General features: G+C 51.8%; 2 protein-coding genes across 3 annotated transcripts; both read left to right on the top strand.

Annotated features, from left to right (window-relative positions):
• Nucleotides 1-564: 564 nt before the first annotated feature.
• On the top strand, nt 565-16772 carry LOC125953857 (uncharacterized). 2 transcript variants are annotated; one of them, XM_049683659.1, is made up of 6 exons: nt 565-685; nt 4991-5060; nt 5098-5186; nt 12971-13167; nt 13274-13787; nt 16163-16772. In XM_049683659.1, the coding sequence occupies exons 3-6, from the start codon at nt 5160-5162 to the stop codon at nt 16238-16240; spliced, it is 816 nt and encodes a 271-aa protein (XP_049539616.1). In that variant the 5' UTR covers nt 565-685; nt 4991-5060; nt 5098-5159; the 3' UTR covers nt 16241-16772. The 2 variants fall into 2 exon arrangements, with proteins under 2 accessions (XP_049539616.1, XP_049539615.1); XM_049683658.1 differs by having other exon boundaries at nt 566-685; nt 4991-5186.
• A 4417-nt stretch (nt 16773-21189) lies between these two features.
• Nucleotides 21190-21830, top strand: LOC125955646 (adult-specific cuticular protein ACP-20-like). The gene is made up of 2 exons (XM_049686784.1): nt 21190-21525; nt 21634-21830. The coding sequence occupies exons 1-2, from the start codon at nt 21228-21230 to the stop codon at nt 21828-21830; spliced, it is 495 nt and encodes a 164-aa protein (XP_049542741.1). The 5' UTR covers nt 21190-21227.
• The last annotated feature ends 733 nt before the right edge of the window (nt 21831-22563 follow it).

Raw genomic sequence — 22563 nt, 5'->3', positions numbered from 1 at the left:
AAAACGGAATTTAAAATACTCATAAAATGGAAACCGCACACTAGACTACTGCTGCAATGCAATGCAATGCTGCTGCTGCTGCTGGTGATCAACCGCGTCACGATCATTCATGTCACGTCTCGTCGCGATCGTTCCACGCTTACCACCGATGAACTGCTCACCGAATCCACTCTCAGTAGCGCTCTTTGAGAGTGCGAGAGAGCGAACAAACATAAACAAACATGACATAACACAACGCGGGTCGTCCCCCCAAATGGCCGTGCGGGATGGATTTGGTGACCCCAGCGCCGCGCAGCTTCACAGAGAGTGAGAGAGAGAGAGAGCGCGCACGAGAAAAGTCGCGAAAAGCGTCTGGTGGACCCCGGCACGCGACACGCGCATCTCGCGATGGAGTCAAAAGCTCTGCGGCCGGCTCTGCGGTGAGAAACTCACGAGATCTCGTCGCTCTCCCAGCTCACTATGGCGCAGCTGCTTAACTCAGCTTGCGATCGCGTCGTCACGATCATCGTTGCGGTCGTCTGGTGGTGGGGATGTCTCGGTATCCCCCCGTAGCAGCAGCAGCAGCAGCAGCGGCAACGCGACATCAAATCTTTAATACGTTTTCGCTGGCTTTTGAAACTTTTAGTACGATTTTCGTCGTCACCGGGTTTATCACGCGCTTTCCGGCCGGTGTGTCACCCTCGCGGTAAGAAGTTTGCAGTTTGGTTCTGGCCATCTCTGGATAGTGAAGCAGCACAGGAGTGTAGCGCGATCATTGGATCAGTTGACGGCTGGCGTTACTTCTGGTTCTAAGTTCTACTCAGAACCGCCCTCCCGGATTGTGAAACGTCAGAACGAATGGCTAATTGTTTTACGTGAATTTACTGTCAATCCTATCGAATGCCAATTGTTCTTGTGAGCCACAGAAAAACACACACACGACTATATCTTTCGGCACACTTTCCAACTCCCCGCCCGCCCGCCCGTGACCATGTGCTTAATGATTGTCGCAGATCGTTCCGTTAAGTTCGAGGGAGTGTTTCGTGACACGGACAGTGACAATGCCAACGGCAATATAGTGGCCACAGCAACAGCAACAGCAGCAGCAGCAGCGTTGTCTGCGTATGATAATGAGTTGCGTAGCCGAGAGTGTGTTTGAACGATGTGTTCCGGTGGTGGGCGTCCGGTGTCCGTTGGTCCGGTGAAGTTGTTTCCACGATTGTAGTCACCCTCAGTGGCCGCAGTGGCTTCTCATTAATCATCGCATCATCGCAAACGTGAGACGGCATGACAATGAAACATCACGAATTACATACATTCTTGACGGGGTCGTACGGGGCTGTGTGTCTGTGTTCAGTGACGATAGCCGCGATATGGCAACCACACATCAACTGCCAGGCGGTCAATGACAATTGAAGTCAGTGTCGGTGTGCTGCTGCTGTGTTCCATTATCCACCGCCGCAGCGACGATCACTGGTTGGCCTCAATGCCATCTGCCGCTGTGTCTCTTTTACCTCTGTGTGCGTGTGTGTCTAGTGTATGTGTGCGCCGACTTGTTGCTCCAATATTCGAGGCCGGCCACTAAGAACCAGGAAGATGGTTGTGTTACGAGCTCGCGAGATAAATTATACATTCCCCCTTAGGAAGCATCTTGTCGTCGTCGTCGTCGTCGTCGTCAGTCCGACGGTCGCTTCTGATCCTGAGCCACCAAACCGGTTGTTTCCGTGCGCCAGCAAGTGAAGAGCTAATCGTAAAAGGCGCTGCGCGGGTCCTACGGCGACATTCAGACCATCACCATCTCGTCCTTGAAATGAAATAATGACCGAGAACAGAAATGGACCGCGCGTCCTACGACCCCGCAGGGGAATCGTTTCACTTGAAGATGGAATAAAGGAGGCGAAGTCTCTGTTGAGCAACAGCGCGAGAGAAGCCAAAGATTCTCGAGGGAGCCATCATCAAGAAAATCTAGAACACTTTGCGATCGAGATCTTGGATGATCGATCTGACGCCGGGCCGGTTTCGATCCTCGGAGCCGGTTCTCGTCTCGTCTAGCGTCCCTTGGAGCGGCTTTATCGGAGGAGCCGCGGAGGGGCGCAATCGCAACTAATCGCATCGCCCCCTGGGGGTTACGTAAATTGCATGACGCAAATCGTGAATCGCTAAAGTGCTGATCAGCTCGAAGACGATCTCGAGTTGTTCTCGCTTTCCCGTTGCGAGAAAGCCTACCTAGATCCATTCTCTTACTTGACATGCAAATTGTATTTTGCTCAGGTTTGCATAATTCCTAACGCGATGCCTACTACGCCTGTGCTCCATATTTACAGTTCGGTTTGCGAGCTGCTTTTAGTAAAGTAGCCCCAACCAGTTATTCCACACATCCATCTTCATAAATCGGTTCGTTATTCAACATTCGACGCTCATCATAAGTGTTTGGGATTTATTTTCCTGGCTACCGCATCGAACGCGATGATCGATCTAATTTGCACGAATTTTTTTCCCGCAACCGCAAAAACCTTATCTAACGACCGTGTTTAATCCAATATTTGATGCCGAAATGAGCCAACAAGCCCCAACATTTGCATCTAAATGGAGAGCATCATCGGATAGGAATAATAAATATGTTTCCCCTTTCTCCGTAACCACCACCCAAACCACCAACCAACCACCGCAGACCAAAAGGCAGTTTGCTTAAAACGGCGATCGGCTTGCAGCAATTAGTTTCGAGCGATCCCGAGAGGGCTTCCATTCCGCACCGCGTTCCGTTTGTCACGCACGCACGATGGTCCCACTGCCCAACTGACCTACCAAGCCGAGGTTGGTGGTTGGTTAGATGTTTATCATGCACCGAAGAGACCGCCAACCCCACGGGGGATTTAGCTGGCCCTCGATGACCGCGATCGCGCGTCCTTATCGACGCCACGTCGTCGGCAGCCAACCAACGACGCAACCAACAACCGCACAAAGTCTCGAGTCCCGCAATGACCGCCGTTGCATACACGCACGGGGCGGCGCCTTGGGCATCTCTCCTAGCACCCCCAAGAAACACGCGCACACACACACATATGTGTGTGCGCAAGCTTGCTTGCTGTCAACTGATTTCGCTTTCGGTGCCGAGTGCCGCCAGTCTGGCCTCCTGGCCTCGCGTCTGGGTCTCTGACTCTGACGCAAGTGTAGCAGGCGCACCCCCAACCGGCCAAGTCGTCCAGCCCCGACTCGTCCATCCTCGTGATTTCGCTTTGCATTTCTAGTTTTCTCCGTCTCCGGGGTGATTCGTTTATGCAAATCTAGTAACGGTATCGAATTAACATTCACATGCAGCTCCACTATCGATAGGGGAGGCGTGCTCGCGACGAGCCTTCTGGAGCCTCAAATCCAGCCGAATTCGTTGTCAATAATTTACGAGTTCCACTCCGTGGCGTTCGGCTCGAGCTCATTGCGTTAACCTGTCCATATTCATGCGGAGCTCCTCGCCCCCTTCCTCCTCCTCCCCCCTTTTCTGGTGCAATTTTGCAGTCAAACAAACCTGCCGGCACCCCCCCTCAGTACCGCGTACTGGGCCCGCGAGCACACACCCTGCTGTACTCAACCTGAATGAGAAGTAAACAGTCTCCAGGCAGGTCAGGTCAGGGTGGCAGAGGCGGCGAGCTTGAGACTTGACTTGTGCGATTGCACAAGCTGGAACGATTGGGACCCGGGGGGGGGGGGGGCGCGAGGAGTGGAATGTTTTCCTTTTTGCCTGCGAGCCTCTAATGGATCCGTCCCCGTAGCATAATCCGCCCGTCACGTCACGGGGTTGATAAGTTGCAGGAAATTAAGGAAATCTCTCTAGATGCTTAAGAAGTATCAGTTTTCATCACATTCTCATTAGTGAGTTGATCGAAATAAACGAGTTTTGAATAGTTTCTTTAGCAAGCACCCCCGGGATACGTGTTCCAGAAACGTTTCAATCCACATGCCTAGGAGTCACAGTTGATAACACCCGTGAACGTCGCATGACATACGGGGCACCACCACGCCAAGGGCCTTTAACTTTCAATTTCAATTGTAAACGATACCAACCCCAGGCGGGGCACCGTAGTTCGTGACGTGTGGAGGATCAGGTGGGTCAGGGAACGAACGACCAATATGCGAAAGAAAGCATATTCTGTCACGCTTCGCATGTTGCGAATATCTCGTGCCAAATGAAAAAGGAAACGAAAAAGGAAACGAAGAAAGGAACCGCACGAAAGAAAGCATCGGATCAGCTCGCCGCTCGTGGCGGTGTGGCTACAATTCCATTTGCATAATTTATGACGACACTGCACTCGGCGGTTTGGGTCGAGCCGATTGTCGAGAGGCGAGCACCAAGTTTGGGGCGTTTTGTTGTTTGTTATGTGGCGTCGATTATGGCTGCTGCTGCTGCTGCTGTTGCTGATGCTGCTGCCACGAACACTGACACCGTTTGTCGTCACGGAATCTCCATTTAATGCTCCCCCGCAGCGTGTCGAATCCTGCCGGGGGCGACTATCCTTTCAGGGAACACACACCCCTCGAGGCTCTCAACTTTGACACGCAGCATGAACAATCAGCATTTTTTTTTTGCGGGGCGGTACAGAGGTGAACACCACCAAAATGGAAAAAAAACCGAGCAATGGCTGTCACTGAGACATGATTGAGACCGTAAAGAGGGGCGATCTGGAATGTCTTTTGTTGGCTGGCTGACTGGCGCTGTGTGTGTATGCCAACAGAAGATTGATTTCATGCTCGCATTCACGTTTGGGTGTGGATTTAAGGGGTAGGATCGGTTCCGCGAGACGAGAAGAAACTAGAGCAGTCTTTCCTTCTGAGACGATTCGAGCGTGTGTGATCCTCGTGATTGGATTATGTAAACGAGATGACTTCTTTTGGTGATCGTGGGCGGTGGGAGATCACTTTCCTAGACTCTAGTGGGCTCGTGTGCGTTGAGTGATAAAACAAGATTAATATATTTCAATTCTTGTGAATCCTGTTTTGGTCAATTCCATTTATCTAGGGAAGAGAACATCATCACATACAATTCGAAAGCGTGAAACACACAACTAAAGCTCCAACAGTGTTTAGATGTTTAGAAAGCTCCAACAGTGTTCCAACAGTGTTTAGTCCACAAACAGACAATCAGCAACACGTCTCGATCGTGATCAGCACCGACAGCGGCTTCGAGAATGCGGCGGAATCATCATCTTTGGCTGGTAAGTTGCTTGCATCAAGTTTATTATCGCACACGGAGGGGAAACAAATTCCGGTTCAACGTTAATCGTTCTGTTCGCCGATGTTTGCACCGTTCTGAGGACTGAAAGTGTACCGGCACAAGCTACACACACACAATTAGCGGGCAATTGGTTGGATGCAAATCACAATCACTGCTCGCTTGACGGTGCCGCATCGACGTAATCGTAATCGTAATTCTATTGATGAGTCGTTGTAGTAGCAACCACGCGGCCCGAACGCACGCAAGCATCGCGGCCGCTGACGCAACGCATCGACACACACGGGCGCGCGCGTACCCGTAGAAAATCCGTGACTCTCACGCTACAACCAATCCCCCGTTTTCCGGAATCATTTGCTGGAGTCGTCTTTTGAGTCGGCGCATGACTCAGACTCCACTGTTTGCGTTCTCACCCGCGATTGTGCGATGATTGTTTCGGTTTTGTGTGTGTGTTTTTCGAGCTAAAGACTCATTAGACCACTCCCACCGTCGGCGAAAAGAATCTGAAAGAAGTGAAACAGTTAAAGATGAAACCACGACGTAACCTTGGGTAGTCGGACTTTCGGGAAGTCGCAAAGTCGAGATCGCAAACACTAGATACCTGCGTTCATCGATATCGACGTGGTGACCTCGGGCCGTCGTTGTGTAGATCGCCGCCGTTGAGCACTTCCGCATCATCCTCGCGAAGGTGACCGGACGGAGTGGTGGATCATCTGCAGTGGAAGAGGAGGAGGAGAAGGTCTCTCTCTCACTGAGGACCGGACACACAGCAACATACGTCGGTTGCGGGCTGCAAGCGAGCGATCAGATAATTGAGCTTACGTCGAACCGATGCTCAGCACCATTTATTGGCCATTTAAATCGATGGAGCTGCTCGCTCGCAAAGAACGCTCAACGATTTTAAGCACGGCGTTGAAGCCTTGATCTTGAACTGCAAGACGGCGTGATTCGTGACGTGACGTGACGTGGTGATCATGAGCCATTGGACGAAAACGGATGGAAATCGTGCAGCGCATGCCGGACCCACCGTGTCCGGTCGACAAAATGCAATAAAACCAGAGTTAATTAATAGCCTGCCACCGGTTTGGCAGGACCGTAAGAAAGGAGAGAATATTGCCGGATCGTCGGACCGCCTGCTCATTAGGGCTCTAGAGTGTTGCAAACTTATTAAGTCTAGACCACCCGCCCCATCACCCACCATACAGCTCAATTCTTTAGCGGTTCTTTTATGTCAATAAAATCGCGAACTCTATTCGATTTCTTAACACCCAACGAACGGGACCCCCGCAAGTTATGCAAATACGAAGCGAATTATTTTCTAAAATTAAAACAAAGTTGTCGCCATTCGCCAGTTATTAGCATTAGCGCGGCTTAAAGTCGAGACGACGTCACGTTGGCGCAAAAGGTTGACAGAACACTCTCTCGCAGAGAAGCTCACCGGCGCTTAATGCATATTCCCGTGCCCGAGACGTCATTAGAAGGTGCGAGTCAATGTGCGTCGCACTGCTGCGTTTATGATAATGCTGATGTACGTTCAGACGACGATCTGATGCTGACGTTTGATTGATAGACCTGCTCGCCTACTCGGCCTGCCGCCAGTGCGTACCTTTTAGGCGTGCGAATGTTTACCGTACCTGTGGCCGGATCTTGATGCAAGAAATCTTGCCGGCTCGCCGGCGTCGTCGACGTCTGCAGCTTAATAATGCTGTGGAAAGGTCATATGGGTTCCATATTTGATTATGCTTTCGAGATTATGCAACTTGTCGGGGGGTGGGCTGTTTGGCGGGCGAATTGGCGAATGTGTTGCCTTCGTTTGCCGTTGGTGCAAATTGATCGACACTTCGTATCGATCGAAACAAAAAAAATGGCGCCCGAGAAAGATACTTTATGTGCGCGCGAAGTGTTTCTAATCCAATTCCACAATCGAGTGTAGCGAGACATTTCGATAAAATGCGGAATGCCACCCGGCCACCGAAGGGTCAAAGGCATCGCGCAAGAGCTGATTCTGATGCCAATTAAGCAAATGTCACGACTTCACGGCGGTTAATTGGCACCTCGTCCGGGTTCTCGGCCACATGCGCGACAAACGCGGCTACCGAAAACTAATAAACTTATCAACTGCCGTCCGTGCAATGGTCAACTGTTAGTGATCGAGCCACTTTTACGGCACTTTTAGCAGCTCATAAAGTATCCCAAGGGCACAACGCCCTGAGAGAGCAGACCAACTCTTAGCAAAACTGTACCGCGAATCGCACCGCGATTATCGCATCGTTTCAGATATATAAGGTTCGCAATGGCCGGCAGCCAACCAGCGAGCGAGCGAAGTGTTTGTGTCGCATTGACGGCAGCGCAACAACGCAACCTTTCTTTTATGCTACTGGCTAATTTATGGGCCTTTGGCGTACACGACCGCACCGCATGATCGATGACCGGAAAATGACGAATCGCAAGCCGCCGACGATCGCTTCGACGAGGAATCTTTCGCGCAGAAGGTCTTTCGTGCAGATAGTAGCGTTCCGATCGCCTCCTAATGACTGCACCGGTGTGCACCGGTGTACACCAATGCGATTCGGTCGCTAGAAAAAGGGCGAAACAATGGTCTTCGGGGGCTATTACAAGCATTTTAGTTATCATTAAGCCCGCGACCACCACCACCACCAACACCTGTCACCTTGACAAATTCCGATTCGTAAATTTAATTAATCAAACATTGGACAGCAAATCACAGCAACACAGCGTTCCTCCGTTCGCTCGCTGGTGGCACGTTCTACCCCTATGCTGCTAAACCTTGACAGCATGACTTGGCTGGTGAGCGCGTGCCCATGCACTCGACGGCTGTGTTCGGTGACAGTCCTTCATCAGCCGCTATACCGACCAATCAATCGAAGGCAAATGCCGACGCGCGATGTGCCTTTGGGGGGCTCAATAAGGCTTCCTCAATGGCGTAAGGCCCCGGAGAAGCTCATTCTTGGACCGCGCAGTCGCACAGTGTAGTTCTCGCGCGCTGCTGCAGTTCTCACCATAAAGGGACCTCGTCCTCTCCGGTGGCAGTGGTGACAGTGACCCGCTTGCCGAAGGTGCCGCCGTTTGCGGTTGGATCGATTAGGAATCACTAGCATACCATACAGCTGGTAGCACCGATTGCAGGGAGTCGTACCTTCTGGTGGCTTTGTTGTTTTGCTAAAATAATTTACCGCTTATTAGGACACCTGCCGCCGCCCCGGGTTTCGCGGACCTCTCGCTTCTCGGTGACAATGTTGCTGAATGTACAGCATGATAGCGAACGAACGAGCAACGCCATTTATGACATTAAACCAATCAAAAGAATGGTGCTTGATTGCATTCTTCATTCCATGGACTTGGTAGTAAGCGCCTGGGTGTGCTCCGATGGACCCACTTTCCAGACCTCAGTCCAGTCCTCAAACCTGTTACGCAAACGTCAAATTTCAACCCGAAGCCCTCGTAAACCACACGAAAAACAGCAAACGGCATGCGCCTGGCGCATCAGATAACGAGATAATTAAGTTAATGGTCAGCATCTACTACTCTCCACAGCCTACCACTGCTACTACTAAATCTCCATTCTCCCCCAAATCCAATCAAACGCATGTCCGCGCGCCATTAAACGGGCTTCAACTTTCACAAAACATCAACCATTCGAAGGCATATGCATGCGGGTCGATTGGGTTCAATAAGAGCTCTGGCCTGACGAGCGAATGCAGACATCATCATCATCATCGTCGTCGTCGTCGTCGTCGTGTGTGAGGATTCGGGATCCCTAAATTGTCACGACCCACACCAACCGAACTGGCGTCACTCAGGCCAACCGGCTACGCTTCGATTCGACTGCTAAACCCATTTTCCAGCCCTCATTCGTCGGAAAAATTAATTGACGCTTGCGTAACGCAACGGCGGTCGGTGCGTGGTTCCTGCGGTGTACCTCTCGTACACAACTCGTTATCGAGGGGGTCACTCTTCCCCTCCCTCCTCCCCCAGCCAGGGGAATAACCAATACCTTAGACGGTATCGCATTACCATCTGGATTGAGCTGATTAAAATCAGCTTTCCTATTTCGATTCGCGTTCGGCGATCGCGAAGCTTCTCAAGAGTCAAGACGGAGAGTGCCGAGAGAGCGCCAGGTCCAGTGCCCGGTTCCTTTCTTTTCCACAACCATCGCACACCTCACTTCCTTCGCGTCCATTATCCGCCTTCGTCTTGAGAAGAGTATGAGCAGAATGAGCGCGGCGCAGGCCAATCAAAGATCCATTAATCAGCGCTCGGCCATTGGCTTCGCGAGTTCGCGTTCGTGTTGCGCGTAGCGGGTTAGAGGATATTCTGTTCCCATCACGCACGATCGTAGTGTAGTGGGCGACCCTCTTGTGCGCTTTGTTATGCTGCTACTGCTGTAGCATCATGCGTTTGGCATCTTGGCGCAGCCACCGGGACCTTATAAGGAATGGTAATGGCCTACGCCCGCGCCTGGCGCACAACTGAAGTATTGCTGCTCGTGTCATCGGTATCCCGAAACGATCGCGAATCAATCACCGTGGAAACTGGACGCCTGGTCGTCCGGTTACATAAACGCACGGTTGCAGGGCCCGTTCCTACTGGCCCACTGATGGATGCAAATCTTGGATTGATCGCCCGAGACCCGAATTCCCTCAAGACGGGAGGGATACACTCGATGGACGCGATGATCGTTGGAAAAAGGGTTTATGGATGAAGCGTGACTGAACACGACCCTGGAGATTGGAGATTTCGGAGCTGTTTTTGGGTTTACGGAGCGAAAAAGATTAGGATCAGCCAATATTCAGCTTCCAGCAGTAGTAGAAAAACGATTAAACTGAAATGATGACAGCGCCTGGAGTGGGTCTCTCAATATCCTTTCCATTGAAGCCGAAAATCTCACTCACGGAACGCGCTGTGGAGTTTGGGAATTGGGAAAACACTTTTATTGAGAATAGAAGAAAGAGATCACTTTTCATCCGTCCGGGATCGATGACGATGGCGTTGCACTACTCGAGATGCTGGTTGCTGTAGCTGTAACCATGACTCGTAACATGATGATGCACCGGATGGACGATGCGTTTGACGTGCGCCTCGAAACCATTGTGAGCGTCAGCTCGGTACACGACCACCCTCTCGGTACCATCCGGTTCGTAGAGCGAGTAAACACCCTTCACGACATCACCCTCTCGTTCCTCCCAGTGGCTCTTCTGGTCACCGGTATGCGGATCCTTCACTCCATACTCGAACTTGTACTTCGGGTAGGAATAGTAATCGTACGCTCCGCCGGTATGTTCGTGTTCTGGGACTTCATCGTGAGCCACCTCGCGGCCTGTACCTTCCTCCTGTTCCGGGGTCAGTTCCAGCTCCAACTGCTGCTGCTCCTCTTGTGGTTCTTGTTGCTCTATTGCTGCTGCTGGTGCTGCTGCTGCTGTTGCTGCTACTAGCACAAGGCACGAGAACACAAGCAACTGTTTATGGAAAGGAAAAAGGGTTTTAGAACCATTCTTTTCGGGCGATCACACACACACACTCTCGTATGAACGATCACTCACTTTATTCATTTTGATGCTTTTACGAACTTCACTACCGCGAGTGGACTGCACTCGATCGATGGACTGCTGCTGCACTACTGCTTTCCCTCACTGCCAGTGGCGTCCCGTTTTATACTAAACACAATTCGAAACAAACAAACCGAAGCCACGATTGACGCGTGGCGTCATGTGGCGTTTGTTTTGCGTGGAGGAAATGTTTAACCAACCACCGATCATTCCGATGGCACCACCCAGACGGTCATTAGTGGCGAAAAAAAAGCCAGCTGGTGGCTCCGCAGACCCCAAAACTGCATGTTAGTAATGAAATTGTGACGTGTGTGCGTGCCACCAACGCCACCGTCGAACAAATCGCTCACACCAGGCGTCTGGTCTGTTTGGTGCGTAAGGAGTGTGATTGCCGGTGCGTAGCGTCTTACGCCCTCTGGCTACCGCATGCCACCGCGAGCAAGGGCGCGAGAATCCGCTCCAATTTACGTACCGGACCGTGCGGCTAGCCGGCCAGCCAGCCAGGTCAGTTGCCCAGTGGCCCAGGGACCAGTGCAATGCGTAGCAACAGCAGCAACAGGAAATGCATCGAATGCACTTTCGGTGTAGCAACCGAATTCTCCAGAGGCAGAAGAAGAAGAGCAAGATCTCGCACTTTCATCATCGCCGCCAGCTTGGATTACGCTTCTCTAAGAAACAACAGACACTTTGACACACTTTGACAGTTTGTTCGGTAGATTTTGACAACCAGTGGAAAGCTCCGAGTACGGTTTCCGGTTTTCTACCCTCGTTTAAATCGGTTCTTAATACGCAATAAGCTGCCACGCGCGCGTAGAAGAAACATACCGCGTCGTCGGGATTTAAATGCCGCCCCATGTCGCGGGCGCAGTATCTCATTAGGGAGCAACCATCATCATGTAATAATGCTGCACACACTCTCTCGCCGGACTCTAGCGACTTGCGCAATGCACGCAACGCGCAGTTCCAGGGTGCGCGCGCGTGCGCGCTCACCCTCGTCGCTAATACGGGCGTTGCGCGTTGTAATTGATAAAACTAGCCCAGACCGCAGCGCACCGCGATGGCCGGTTGGCTGTTGGCCCTGTGCGTCTCCAGCCACCGTTTAGCACAATCGTTCAATAGCCGGTGACCGGGAGGCAAGGCGCTCTATGCTCTAGCATCAAGCATAACTTTCTCCATCAACACCTGCGACAAATGCCGGTCGCAGTGGCGAAAAAGAACGGGAAATGAATTATTACCGGGCTTAATAACAACACTTTCCAGCAGCACCAGCACCACCATTCCCCTAATTGATTGATGATTTATCAGCGAGCTGGCTGGCGAGCTGGCCGGTGAGCGAGAGGCCGGCGTCACCAGCCAGCAGTGACCGGTAGTGCTCGCGTGACAGTCGGTCAGTCGGTCCTTATGTAATCCGCAGGGGATGGTTTTTGCTCTAAATATGAAACGATACACCCTGGCTGGCTGGCTGGTTGGCTGGCTGGCCTGGACCGGAGGTCCCGGTGCTGATAATCATCATTAAGATATTATCTGCTAATTTCTTCATCGAACGGCGTTGCACCATTCCCGCCCCCCCTCACGTTTGTCGCATGGTACGGCGAACCCTCGAGCGACATAACGATGCGACTCACGATGAATGAAATACATACAACCAAATGGGACCGCCAACCCACCGGTGGCCAATCTAAACGATGGTTTTTTCGCGAAAATTAAGATCGTCTTAAGAACCGTGGGAGCCGGACCGTGCTCTCTCTCTCTCTCTCTCTCTTGCTCTGTGTTTTGATCATTTTTCACTCGCAGAGACGCAAGACTGGTACGCGACAGCACGCGGTAAAGGTTAAAGATAAAAATAGGCCCCACGGAGCACGCTTGCATCATTTATCATCTGCAGTCCCCCGAGGATGAGGATGATGATGATGATGATGATGGTGGTGGGTCATTCATGCTGGAGCAATGCAGTGGTTGCTGCGGTGGTGCGACCCCTCGACCCTTAATTGATATATCTTTGATCCGATGGATCCCCTCTCTGGAGGCTTCTTGAATGGAGCGAGAAGAGACGTGCAAGGGATCAGGGGGATTTCGTCATACAAAAGAAGGGGAAGAAGAAGAAGCAGGAATCTTAATCGTGCTAAATGACTTTCAGCTTCGTTGGTTAATCATTTTCTCCCGGGGGGTTTTTCGCTCCGTTTTCCGTTCCGTTCCACAGGCGGCAGCATATGCAGCGGTGACGATGCTCGCCATATCGCGCAGTGTAGCGGCGATTCGGGTAGATTGGAACACAAACACGGGCCCAATCGTGCCACCGACGAGTACGCCGGCCCCCGTGCCGCAGCCACCGTTCCGGGAACCGGCACCAGTGTGGGAAGATCAATCCGATGACATCCCGAACCCGAATCCCTATCGGTAGGTGCCAAGGAAAGCGAGAAAGCCGATGACAGTTGGCGCGTGATTTTAAACATTTAATAACACTCGCCTCCTCTTTCTTTTCTTTTTTTTTTTGTCGTGATAGATACATTCTGCCACCGCCATCGCGCCCAAAGTACAACGATATTACGCTGGAGCAGCGTAAACAGCAGCAACAGCAGCAACCGAATCCCGACGCCACGAAGGTCGCTCCCGTTCCAACCACCCCAGTGCCAACTGGTCAAATCATTGACAAGCCTCAACAGCACCACCAGCAGCAGCACCACCAGCAGTCAGTTAACACGAACAGCAACAGTCAACCACAACAGCAGCAGCAGCAGCAGCAGCAGCAGCCACAACAGGTCGTGCCAAGCCTTGCAGCACAGTATGTTCCTAACAAGGGCCTGAAGTACTATGCGGTCGTACCGCGGCACACGGAAGTGACGTACCAGACGCAGGACAAGCAAACCCTTCTAGCTACCAACGATCTCTACCATCACGACGATCAGCAGCAGGCGAGCAGCAAGTACGATAAGTACGATAAGCTCAATGGAAAGTACAACGCGAAGCTGAAGAAGTACAAGGCCTACGAGAAGGTTAAGTACATGCCGTACATTGTGGTGAGTGTTTTTTTGAGCGAAAATGCGACTTCCCAAACCTTCCGTTTCTAACCCGGAGTCCGGAGCAGCATGTGCGACGATTAGGCGAGGTTCGTGTCTTGCGCTCAAGTCTTTTGTCGCACGAGCGCACGAGAAGCTCGTGCCGGTGACAGCCGGTTAATTCGCGGCGCGTTTTGCTGTTCCGTTTTCAATTGCCTTTTTTAATGGTCATGGGCTGAGGTGAGGTGGGTGCCACTGAGCGTCCGGTAATCGAATTATTATTCAAAACCATTTGTAACGAGCCTCAGCATCACACTTGCTGCTGCTCACGAGAGGCGAACGGAGCCACGTGCTTAAAGGCGACACTTTCAGTTCGCCAATTACCGACATTGTCTGTCTGTGGCTGACCCCGGCCCGGGAATCTGACCCCCCCCCTCCCCATCCCTTTTAAAAGAGGGTGGCTGAAGGGACAAGAGAAAGGCTTTCGGATTTGCATTCTTCGTGCAATTCCTTCGCAATCGCTGCGAGCGTTGAGAAGGGCTTTGTTGTTAACACTTTCAAATGGTCGGGAACCGGAGAGCAGCAGCAGCGGCCGCCGGTAAACCGAAACGGTCTCTCTCTCTGTGTCGTGAACAGCAAACCTGTAGCATCGAGTTTCGAACGATTAGAGGCCGGAGTTGGGAGAAAGCAACTGAAACAGCCACACCAGACACAGCCTGCGCTCCAGATGCCTCTAACCTCTTGAAGTCTCCCCCGTGTGTGTGTGTGCGCGCACCATGTATCGGCTTATGTCATCGAGCTGGTGGTGCTGCTGATCTCCGTCATGGGTATGGGCGCAACGCGACCCAACAAGTGGCACGGCCAGAGTAATCGCTGCGCACACGAACCTTCCGCTACAGGTTTGTTCCTCGCGTTCTTCCGCGCTTTACGGCCAACCTCTGGCCAAAGGCGGGCGCTAAGGTCGTTGCAACGAACGAAGAGAGAGAGAGTGAGAGCAGGACAGTTTTTTGGGGGACTTTTTTTTTGCAACTTTTGCGGCCACAACACTTGCCACTAGCCGGATGCTGCACGGGTTAATGAGGGCCCGGGATAATAGGGCTTTTCGGGACGGACGGAATGGAATTAAAGGAGCGCGCACGCATCGCGACCATGTTCGAGGGTTAATTAACGCTCCCCGTCCGTACACGAAGGGTGGTGACCCCCCCGACCAGGGAATGCGAAAGGTGTCTGAGACTATTTTTCCTTCTCTTTTTTTTCTTTCATCGATCGCCCCTTTGGCCACCTATCGATCGACCGATCGATCGACCCGTGGCGGTATCTAGCGATACCACTCTAGCTGGTACCTAGAGGGTTACGATTATCAAATTGCAATTACATAATTGTCGACATGGATACGAGCTGGTAGCCCAGCCAGATCATTGTGCACGGTCACGGTGGTGTGTTGGATTTTAGAATGGTGAATAGAAAGGTCTCCGAAGACAGTTCGATCGATCGTGCGACGAGCGATGACGAGCGAAAGTACCGCAAACTTCGACGATCCAACTTCTGATAGCGTTCTTCACTCGAAGCACAGAATGAAGGTTATGTTTTGAACAGAATTACATAACCACTAGAGGACTCGGGAGCACGGTTTTTGATTCGAAAATTCGAACCTCACGCCACATTACAACGATAACAAGAGATAGTCGCTTGTACCATAATTACAAGCTTTCACCAGATCCGAAGCGAATATTCAGAGCGAGAATATTAACAAAAACCATTCCACTCATAATAAGCATAATTTACCCTCATTACGCCGGTTGATTGGTCATTAATTTACCCCAAAAATCCAGCCGGCCCAGGCAGCCCAGGAAACGGGCTAAATACCGAACAGGCAAGTGCGTTGCGGGACACATTTTTGACATTTCGTCGCTTGACCGGGGTCAGGTCATCATCATAACGAGTTGACAGGTGACCGCGGCATGCCGTATCATGGCACGGATAAAACAGGACGAATAACGCTGGCCACATTATCGGGGCTGCTGCAAATGGGCTACCGGACAACAACTGTTTTCACATCTCGAGCCCGGCCGACGAGATAATCGACCGAAAATGGTTCTTTGTGACGCAATGCCGCCTGACCTTTTCCGTGGTAAACAGGCCACTTCTCGCGGGACCAGGGTGTGGTTGTAAAATGCGGCAAAAGAAGAAGCGCAACCTCGGGCGCAAGGGGGCACCCCACAAATCACTCGAACGTATTAACATAAAATATGCGCTGCGCGGTGCGCCAAAAACATACACACCTCTACCACAATTATGAACTGACCATTTTCTTCTTCTTTTTTTTCCATTTCTCTCTTCTCTCTCTCTCTCTCTCTCTCTCTCTCTCTCTCTCTCTCTTTTTTTCTCTTCTCCAGTACTACGACCCCACGAAGCGGCAGTTCTTCTACACGAGCGTTCCTTCCCATATGTTTGTAAATAGTAATAATTTGTAATGTTAAGGAGCTAAGATTTAAAAGAGAAAAACACAAAACAAAACCACCAGGGCATGCGAGAGGAAGTGACTGTCCCTATCTGTACAAGGCATTTACGATCGAAACAGGGCGTCCGCCAAAAGCAAACATGGCGACCGCACAAATCTTTTCCCCCTCATTTCGCGCACCTATTCCTTCGCAAAAAATTACATCAAAAACACAGAGTCGGTGCTCTGGTAAGTGGCAAGGGCAGGGTATAGTTATGGTTCAACGAACACCAGACCAGAGACCAGAGACCGGAGAGCGGAAGCCAGAGCCAGAGCGGATCGTTGCGTAACGGAAGACGACGCGAGTCACGGAAGTGCGGATAAAACCATGCCATCATATGATCGGATGATGGATGCGCGGCAATGAAGGAAGATGAAGGATGGAATTAGTAGTAGTTCGCGCCATCGCGCCATGGCAGAGTAAAATTCAACAAATTGAGTCACGGAACCGTAAAAATTCAACCGAATAAATTACTGTAAATAAAATAAAACGAATGAAATACGAACGAAACACAAATCGAGTAACCAGAGATTGCGACGCCATTGCCGCTCGCGAAGCGATTTCCATTTCTATTTGTTCTGTCCTCGGCGGCAGATGCGATCCATTCTAATAACAGATTGTGTGGGTAACGTGATGACATACCACAGAGCGCGCTTGATAGGGATGCGCGAAAGCGAAAGGAGCTTTCGATCTTTGCTCAGCTTGGCAGCACTTGGCAGCATCCATCCGAACACCGAAGAAGGAACGTTCGCTTGCTCAACGCTCAAAGTGAACGTCGTTCTCGAACCGAGGATGCTAGAGCGATTCTCGGTGTACACGACACCTGCACGTGCTCTACATTTACGCCTCTTCACCATCACCACCACCACCACCACCAGCACACCGAGCATCCTCCGGAGCTTCAGTTTCAAGAAGAGCAATTATGAAGCGCTTCTCGTCGCGATGAAATGCCGCAAAGCCGCAAACAGTGGGACGATGGCACGCGACGAGTGTCCCTCTCTCTGTATGCAAAAGCGCGAATTATCGCTTTAGAAAGGCAAGAGAATGGTGGCCATCTCCGTGGCATGGTGACGGCATGGCGCAAATCCGATGCTGCTATTGGCGATGATGAGCTCTCGTGCGCTCGGACCGATAAGGAGGTTGACGTCGGCGTCGGGATGGCCTTGCGTGCGGAAACCGGAACGAACGGAAGGGGACGGTCCTCGTCTGTGTAAATGTGTCTAGACGGCCTCGACTGGGGCTGGCCTGATGTACTGTTCTTAATTGGAAGATCCTTCCGATCCACCGTTCGTGTTGACCTCGAACTGAACTGAGGGCCGGTCAGTCGACGATCGACCTTTCGCGTGCCAAGCGGATTGTGACATTTTCCTCTCCGTTCCGTTGAACTTTCGGCTTTTAACTGGAGCACTGGGTCGGTTCTCGCGGCTGGCGAGCCCTCCTTCTTACAGCTTCTCCTTCCGTGAAGGTCACGTTCCGCGATACCGCGAAGGGCTTTCCATTTCACTCGCTCTTTTCGCCTTTCATCTTCTTCGTTGTCGTTTTCTGCGATCATCCCCTCATCGGAAGGAAGCCAGCAAGCGTACTGTACGCATCGCGTACCGAAAGATCAGACCCCCAGACTCCGTCGAGAGCCACTAAATGCCATCTTCAAGGTGTACCGGAGGGAGGGAACAGCTCGCTAACCAGCGGCGAGGCTTAAGTGAAATTTGAAACACGAACTACGCCGGCCACACCGGACCGGGCCTGGTTGTTGGTTCTGGTTGGTTGGCAATTTATCATCGGCATCGGATCGTACACGCCAGTGTGCAAACGCAGCACCGAGCCACCGAACATGAACATGAACTTTATCGAATGAGGCAGACCAGGCAGACAGGGCTCCGGCAGTTTTTGTGACCGGCGGCAACAGCCGGCAGTCGTTTTACGGTCAGATCGGGACCTTATCGTGTGTCACACACACACACACACACACACAACCGCGCATACAGGCGTGACCTGTGACAACGTTGGTGGAAGAGTTGTTGACGCGTGCGCCTTTTTACGCGTGCCGGTAATGGCACGGATAGGGGTTAACCTTTTGCCGTGGCGCATCCTTGGATCTCGCCTTGGCTCCTGGATCTGGGAGTCGTCTTTTTCGGACCTTTCAGGCCCTCGCTAGTGCTCACCTGCTGGGCCCACACCCCTTGTTTAACCTTTTTCGGGGGTTGAGAAATGGCAGCACGACAGAAACGGACGAGTAAATGGTGCGCCGGTGGTCATGCGCCATTACGAGGCGACCACCGGGGCGGTGTTGAGGGAGTCTTTCTCTCGTTTCGTTAACCTTCGTCTCGACAGCCTCTGCTGCTGCTGCTGCTGTCGCTTTATGCGTGCGTTTGAGATAACGGACCACAAATTGGTTTATGGAGCACGTCGAGCAAGCGTTCTACTTCGTCAGCCTCTGTGTGTGTGTGTGTGTGTGTGTGTGTGTGTGTGTGTGTGTGTGTGTGTGTGTGTGAGTGTGTGGGCAGCAGCAGCAGCAGTAGCACTGACACCGCGACCCACGACGACGCTTTCATTGATCTGATTAAAATGTAGATCCAGAACAGCAGAACAACCTCTAGAACGGCGGAACTCCTTTCCGATCTCTGCGTTTGACGAGTGACAAACTGTGTTAGACCTAGCGGGGGGTCTCCAGAGTGTTGGCACACACACAAGACAACCTGCTGCCGCGACTCGATCGCCGCTGCCACCTATATGGTGCCCCCGCCAGCACGCCAGCAATAAATCATCCATAATCACTACAATTGACTGTAAATCGGCACCTGGTCACCGGTGTCCGTCTGTTCCCGGACCAACTGACCACGCGGATCGGCCTGGCAAACTGATCCGTGGCCACTTATCAATCACTGCGATCGCGAATCGCTTACACGCGCTCGGCGAGAGCGATTTGGAGGTGGGAAAAAGGGTGTATAAACATTGTAGCCACCCATCTGTGTAAACAGTGAGACCTTCGCGAATGAAAGGGACACACCACACCGGAGCCTGGCTGCCAGGAGATCACCAGCCTACCTGGCGGATCAATCCACTTCACTCTTCATAAACACACCCAACACGATCGCAGCAGGCGGACCTTCTTGGACCGCAATTCGCGCTTCGCAAGGCGACACATTAGAACGGGTTTTTTTGCCTTTTACAGACCGCCGGCCGGCCATGGTACGGTTCTTAAGAGTGGAGAGTGTTCAGATATACGGCACACATATATGGCGATCGGCGATGGTCCGTACATTATGTCAAATCACTGCGCGATCTGTGATTGCTCCCTGTGGCGAACCGAACACACCACCGAAGATTTGCTGAAGAGATCACAGGCGACAACGGGAGCGAGTGGCCACAGAGAGGGGACCACAATTTATTACCCTATTTTGCGCCCCAGACCGCGGACATATTATGAAAAGACTTCCTGATTGCCATCCAAAAGCCACGACGGACCGAAAAGGCTTCTTCGAAAACTGGATCGATCGCTTCTTGGACTCGAACGGCGTCCGACGTCCGCTTTCCGGCTTCCCGACAAAACAGCAAAAGGCAGCACGCAAGGTGATCATGAAATGGAATGGGTGGGGAAGGGGTGCCTTCGCTCGCAGGATGGCTCGCAGGCGATGTCGTCGGTTGGCGTTCTTGACCTTTCAAGCGAAAGCGCGTGCGCGGTGGCCGCGGTGAACGGATTTACGCCCCTGGGGGCAGGATGCGATGTTGATGCGATCCTGCAGCTGCCACTCGCGAGGATACACCATCGCCATCGCGTTTGTTTGGCTTTTCAGTGTCCGGTGTCCGTGGTCCGTGGTCCGCGGTCTGTGTGTTAATATGTTTCGATTCACCTCGTTGAGAAGATGCGATCACGCTCCCCGTAGCTGCTATGGGGGGCTCGTGCGGTCGCGGCTTACCATTCCTGGCCAGTAGTCCCATCTCCCGGATTGCGGTTGGCCTTGTTGTTGTTAGCACGAGGGCTTGATGCGCGGATGGTGCGGATAAAAAAACGGTGATGATGCAACATCTGACTGACATTTCATCACAAGGTTAGCCAGTATTCTGGAGCAGGTTTACGTCATGGACAAGAATGTCGGAGCAGGAGGTCTGCAGGCAGGAACAGATGCACCACTGGTCGTCATAGAGCAAACATCAAGCAGTTGCAGCAAACAAGAGAGTGAATACCACACAAATCCATTTTCATTTTGAAGAACAACGAGAGAGAAATCTTCATTTACTGGCTACAACCGAGGCGGTACCAACGGTAGAGCCATTCACGTCTGTCAACACAACCCTTACACGACATCCTAGGGCTCGAACGGTGATGGGCAGTGGCTGGACACAACACGAGCAATTACCGTCCACCGGCAGAGCCACAAATCGTTGGAGTGAACCGCGGGAACAGACCGATTACTGTCACTGTCAATCATGGCCACTTCCTCCTGTTCTGTTCTGCTGCGAGATGGCAGACATTTGTGACGACAATTTGCAAACAACCATCCGACACGGAGACGATCTACAACAGTTTTAGAATGTGTGTGTGTGTTCTGTGTGCCATTATCCTTCAGAATGGAACGATGGAACTGCTGCCGGCTGCTGACCTAGTGAGTGTGGCCGTGGTCAGCTACTTGAACTAGTTGCGAGGCTCGCCACGTGTAACCGGCTCAAAACGAAAGCCTCAAACCAGAACCATGGTTGGAGTATTTGGTACGTAGGTTGGTCAAGTTCAAGAATTGAGGTTACACCCGACGGCGCCAGTCAAGCGAATCGTCCGCCACACGTACGCCCGTTAGTCCACTTTCTACTGAACACAACAGTTCTACAGCAGCAGTTGCTCGCTAGAACTTATTATAAAAACCGCGAGCGGTTCGATCGAGTATCATCAGTTCACTAGCTGCATCTGCCTTTGAAGCTCATCGACCAAAGAACCGAAAACCGACATCGCTACTCGTACTCCAAAATGTTCCTCAAACACCTTTTCCTATCAGCGGTGCTCTTGGTTTGCGTCGCTGGAGCACGTTTGAAGCACCAGGTCGAGTACGAGACGGCCGTAAAGCACGAACCGAAACCACATCATCAGTTCGAGGAGGTCGATGCCGGTAAGGAGCTGGCAGACGATGCCACACAGGAAGGCGGTGCCGGCGGTCCCGAGGATTACTACGCGTATCCCAAGTATCAGTTCGAGTACGGTGTCAAGGATCCGCTCACCGGTGATCACAAGAGCCAGTGGGAGATGCGCGATGGTGATATTGTCAAGGGTAAGATTAACCGGATCGCGTGACGACGATGGCGACGACTTCAAATGGAGAGAGGAGATCAGTTACCCGGAATAATCGTTTCACTTGATCCCCCCCTCCCTCGAACAGGAGCGTACACGCTGGATGAGCCCGATGGTACGCAGCGCATCGTGGAGTATCGGGCCGACGATGTCAACGGATTCCAGGCGATCGTGAAGCGGATCGTAAAACCGGAGGCGACGCACGAAGCGATCCAGAAGCTCGCCCAGGCAGGTCCAGGCGCGGGAGTCGGCCAGAGTTACAGCAAGCTGAAGAAGTTTAGCTAATACTTCCAGTACCATCGCCATGATGATGAGCGCCATATGATGATGATTTGCATAAAATAAAGACTTGCGATCGCGCGATCGTGCCGATCGAAGTATTCACTCACTCGAAATTGAATTGGCATCGTTCGAGGAGGAGGAAGAGGAGGAGGAGGAGGAGCAGAATGACATGATGACATTCAATGTCATGTTCCTGATCAAGAGGCCGCCTGTGTATTCGTGTGGGCCATCGCGCGATCGACACAATCGACTGCACAGAGTGACATGCAATTACAATAGGCATAGAATGGCGCGAATGGAATGCTCCGAGTCGTCGTCGTCGTCGTCGTCGTGCAATGGCGTGTGTCTTCATCTACTGCCTGGTTATTGATCGGTTTATAATTTATTCCTTTAGCAGCGAACGCACCAAACAGCACGGGAATAGGTGGCCCGATAGATTGTCTTCGTATCTACACAAACAGCAAACAGGCGAGTAATTAGTTTTGAGCAGCCTTACATAGTTGCGTTGATCAGCTTCTCCAAAATATGGAGATGGCATTTTCATATATTCATCCATTCGATTCGCCTCAACACACACAAGCACGAGGATTGCACCTTGCAAGAATAGTAATTACGTAGAAGAAGAGAGAGGGAGAGAGAGAGAGGTAGGACCCTTTGAACTTAGTGATCATATAGAGCTACTAAAACCGACGATCATCTTGCAATCCTTTCGACGACCTAGACAGCGAAGACGACG

This window comes from Anopheles darlingi, chromosome 3, assembly GCF_943734745.1.
Source record: "Anopheles darlingi chromosome 3, idAnoDarlMG_H_01, whole genome shotgun sequence".
NCBI classification, from domain to species: Eukaryota; Metazoa; Arthropoda; class Insecta; order Diptera; family Culicidae; genus Anopheles; species Anopheles darlingi.
This window is presented reverse-complemented; position numbering and strand designations above follow the sequence as displayed.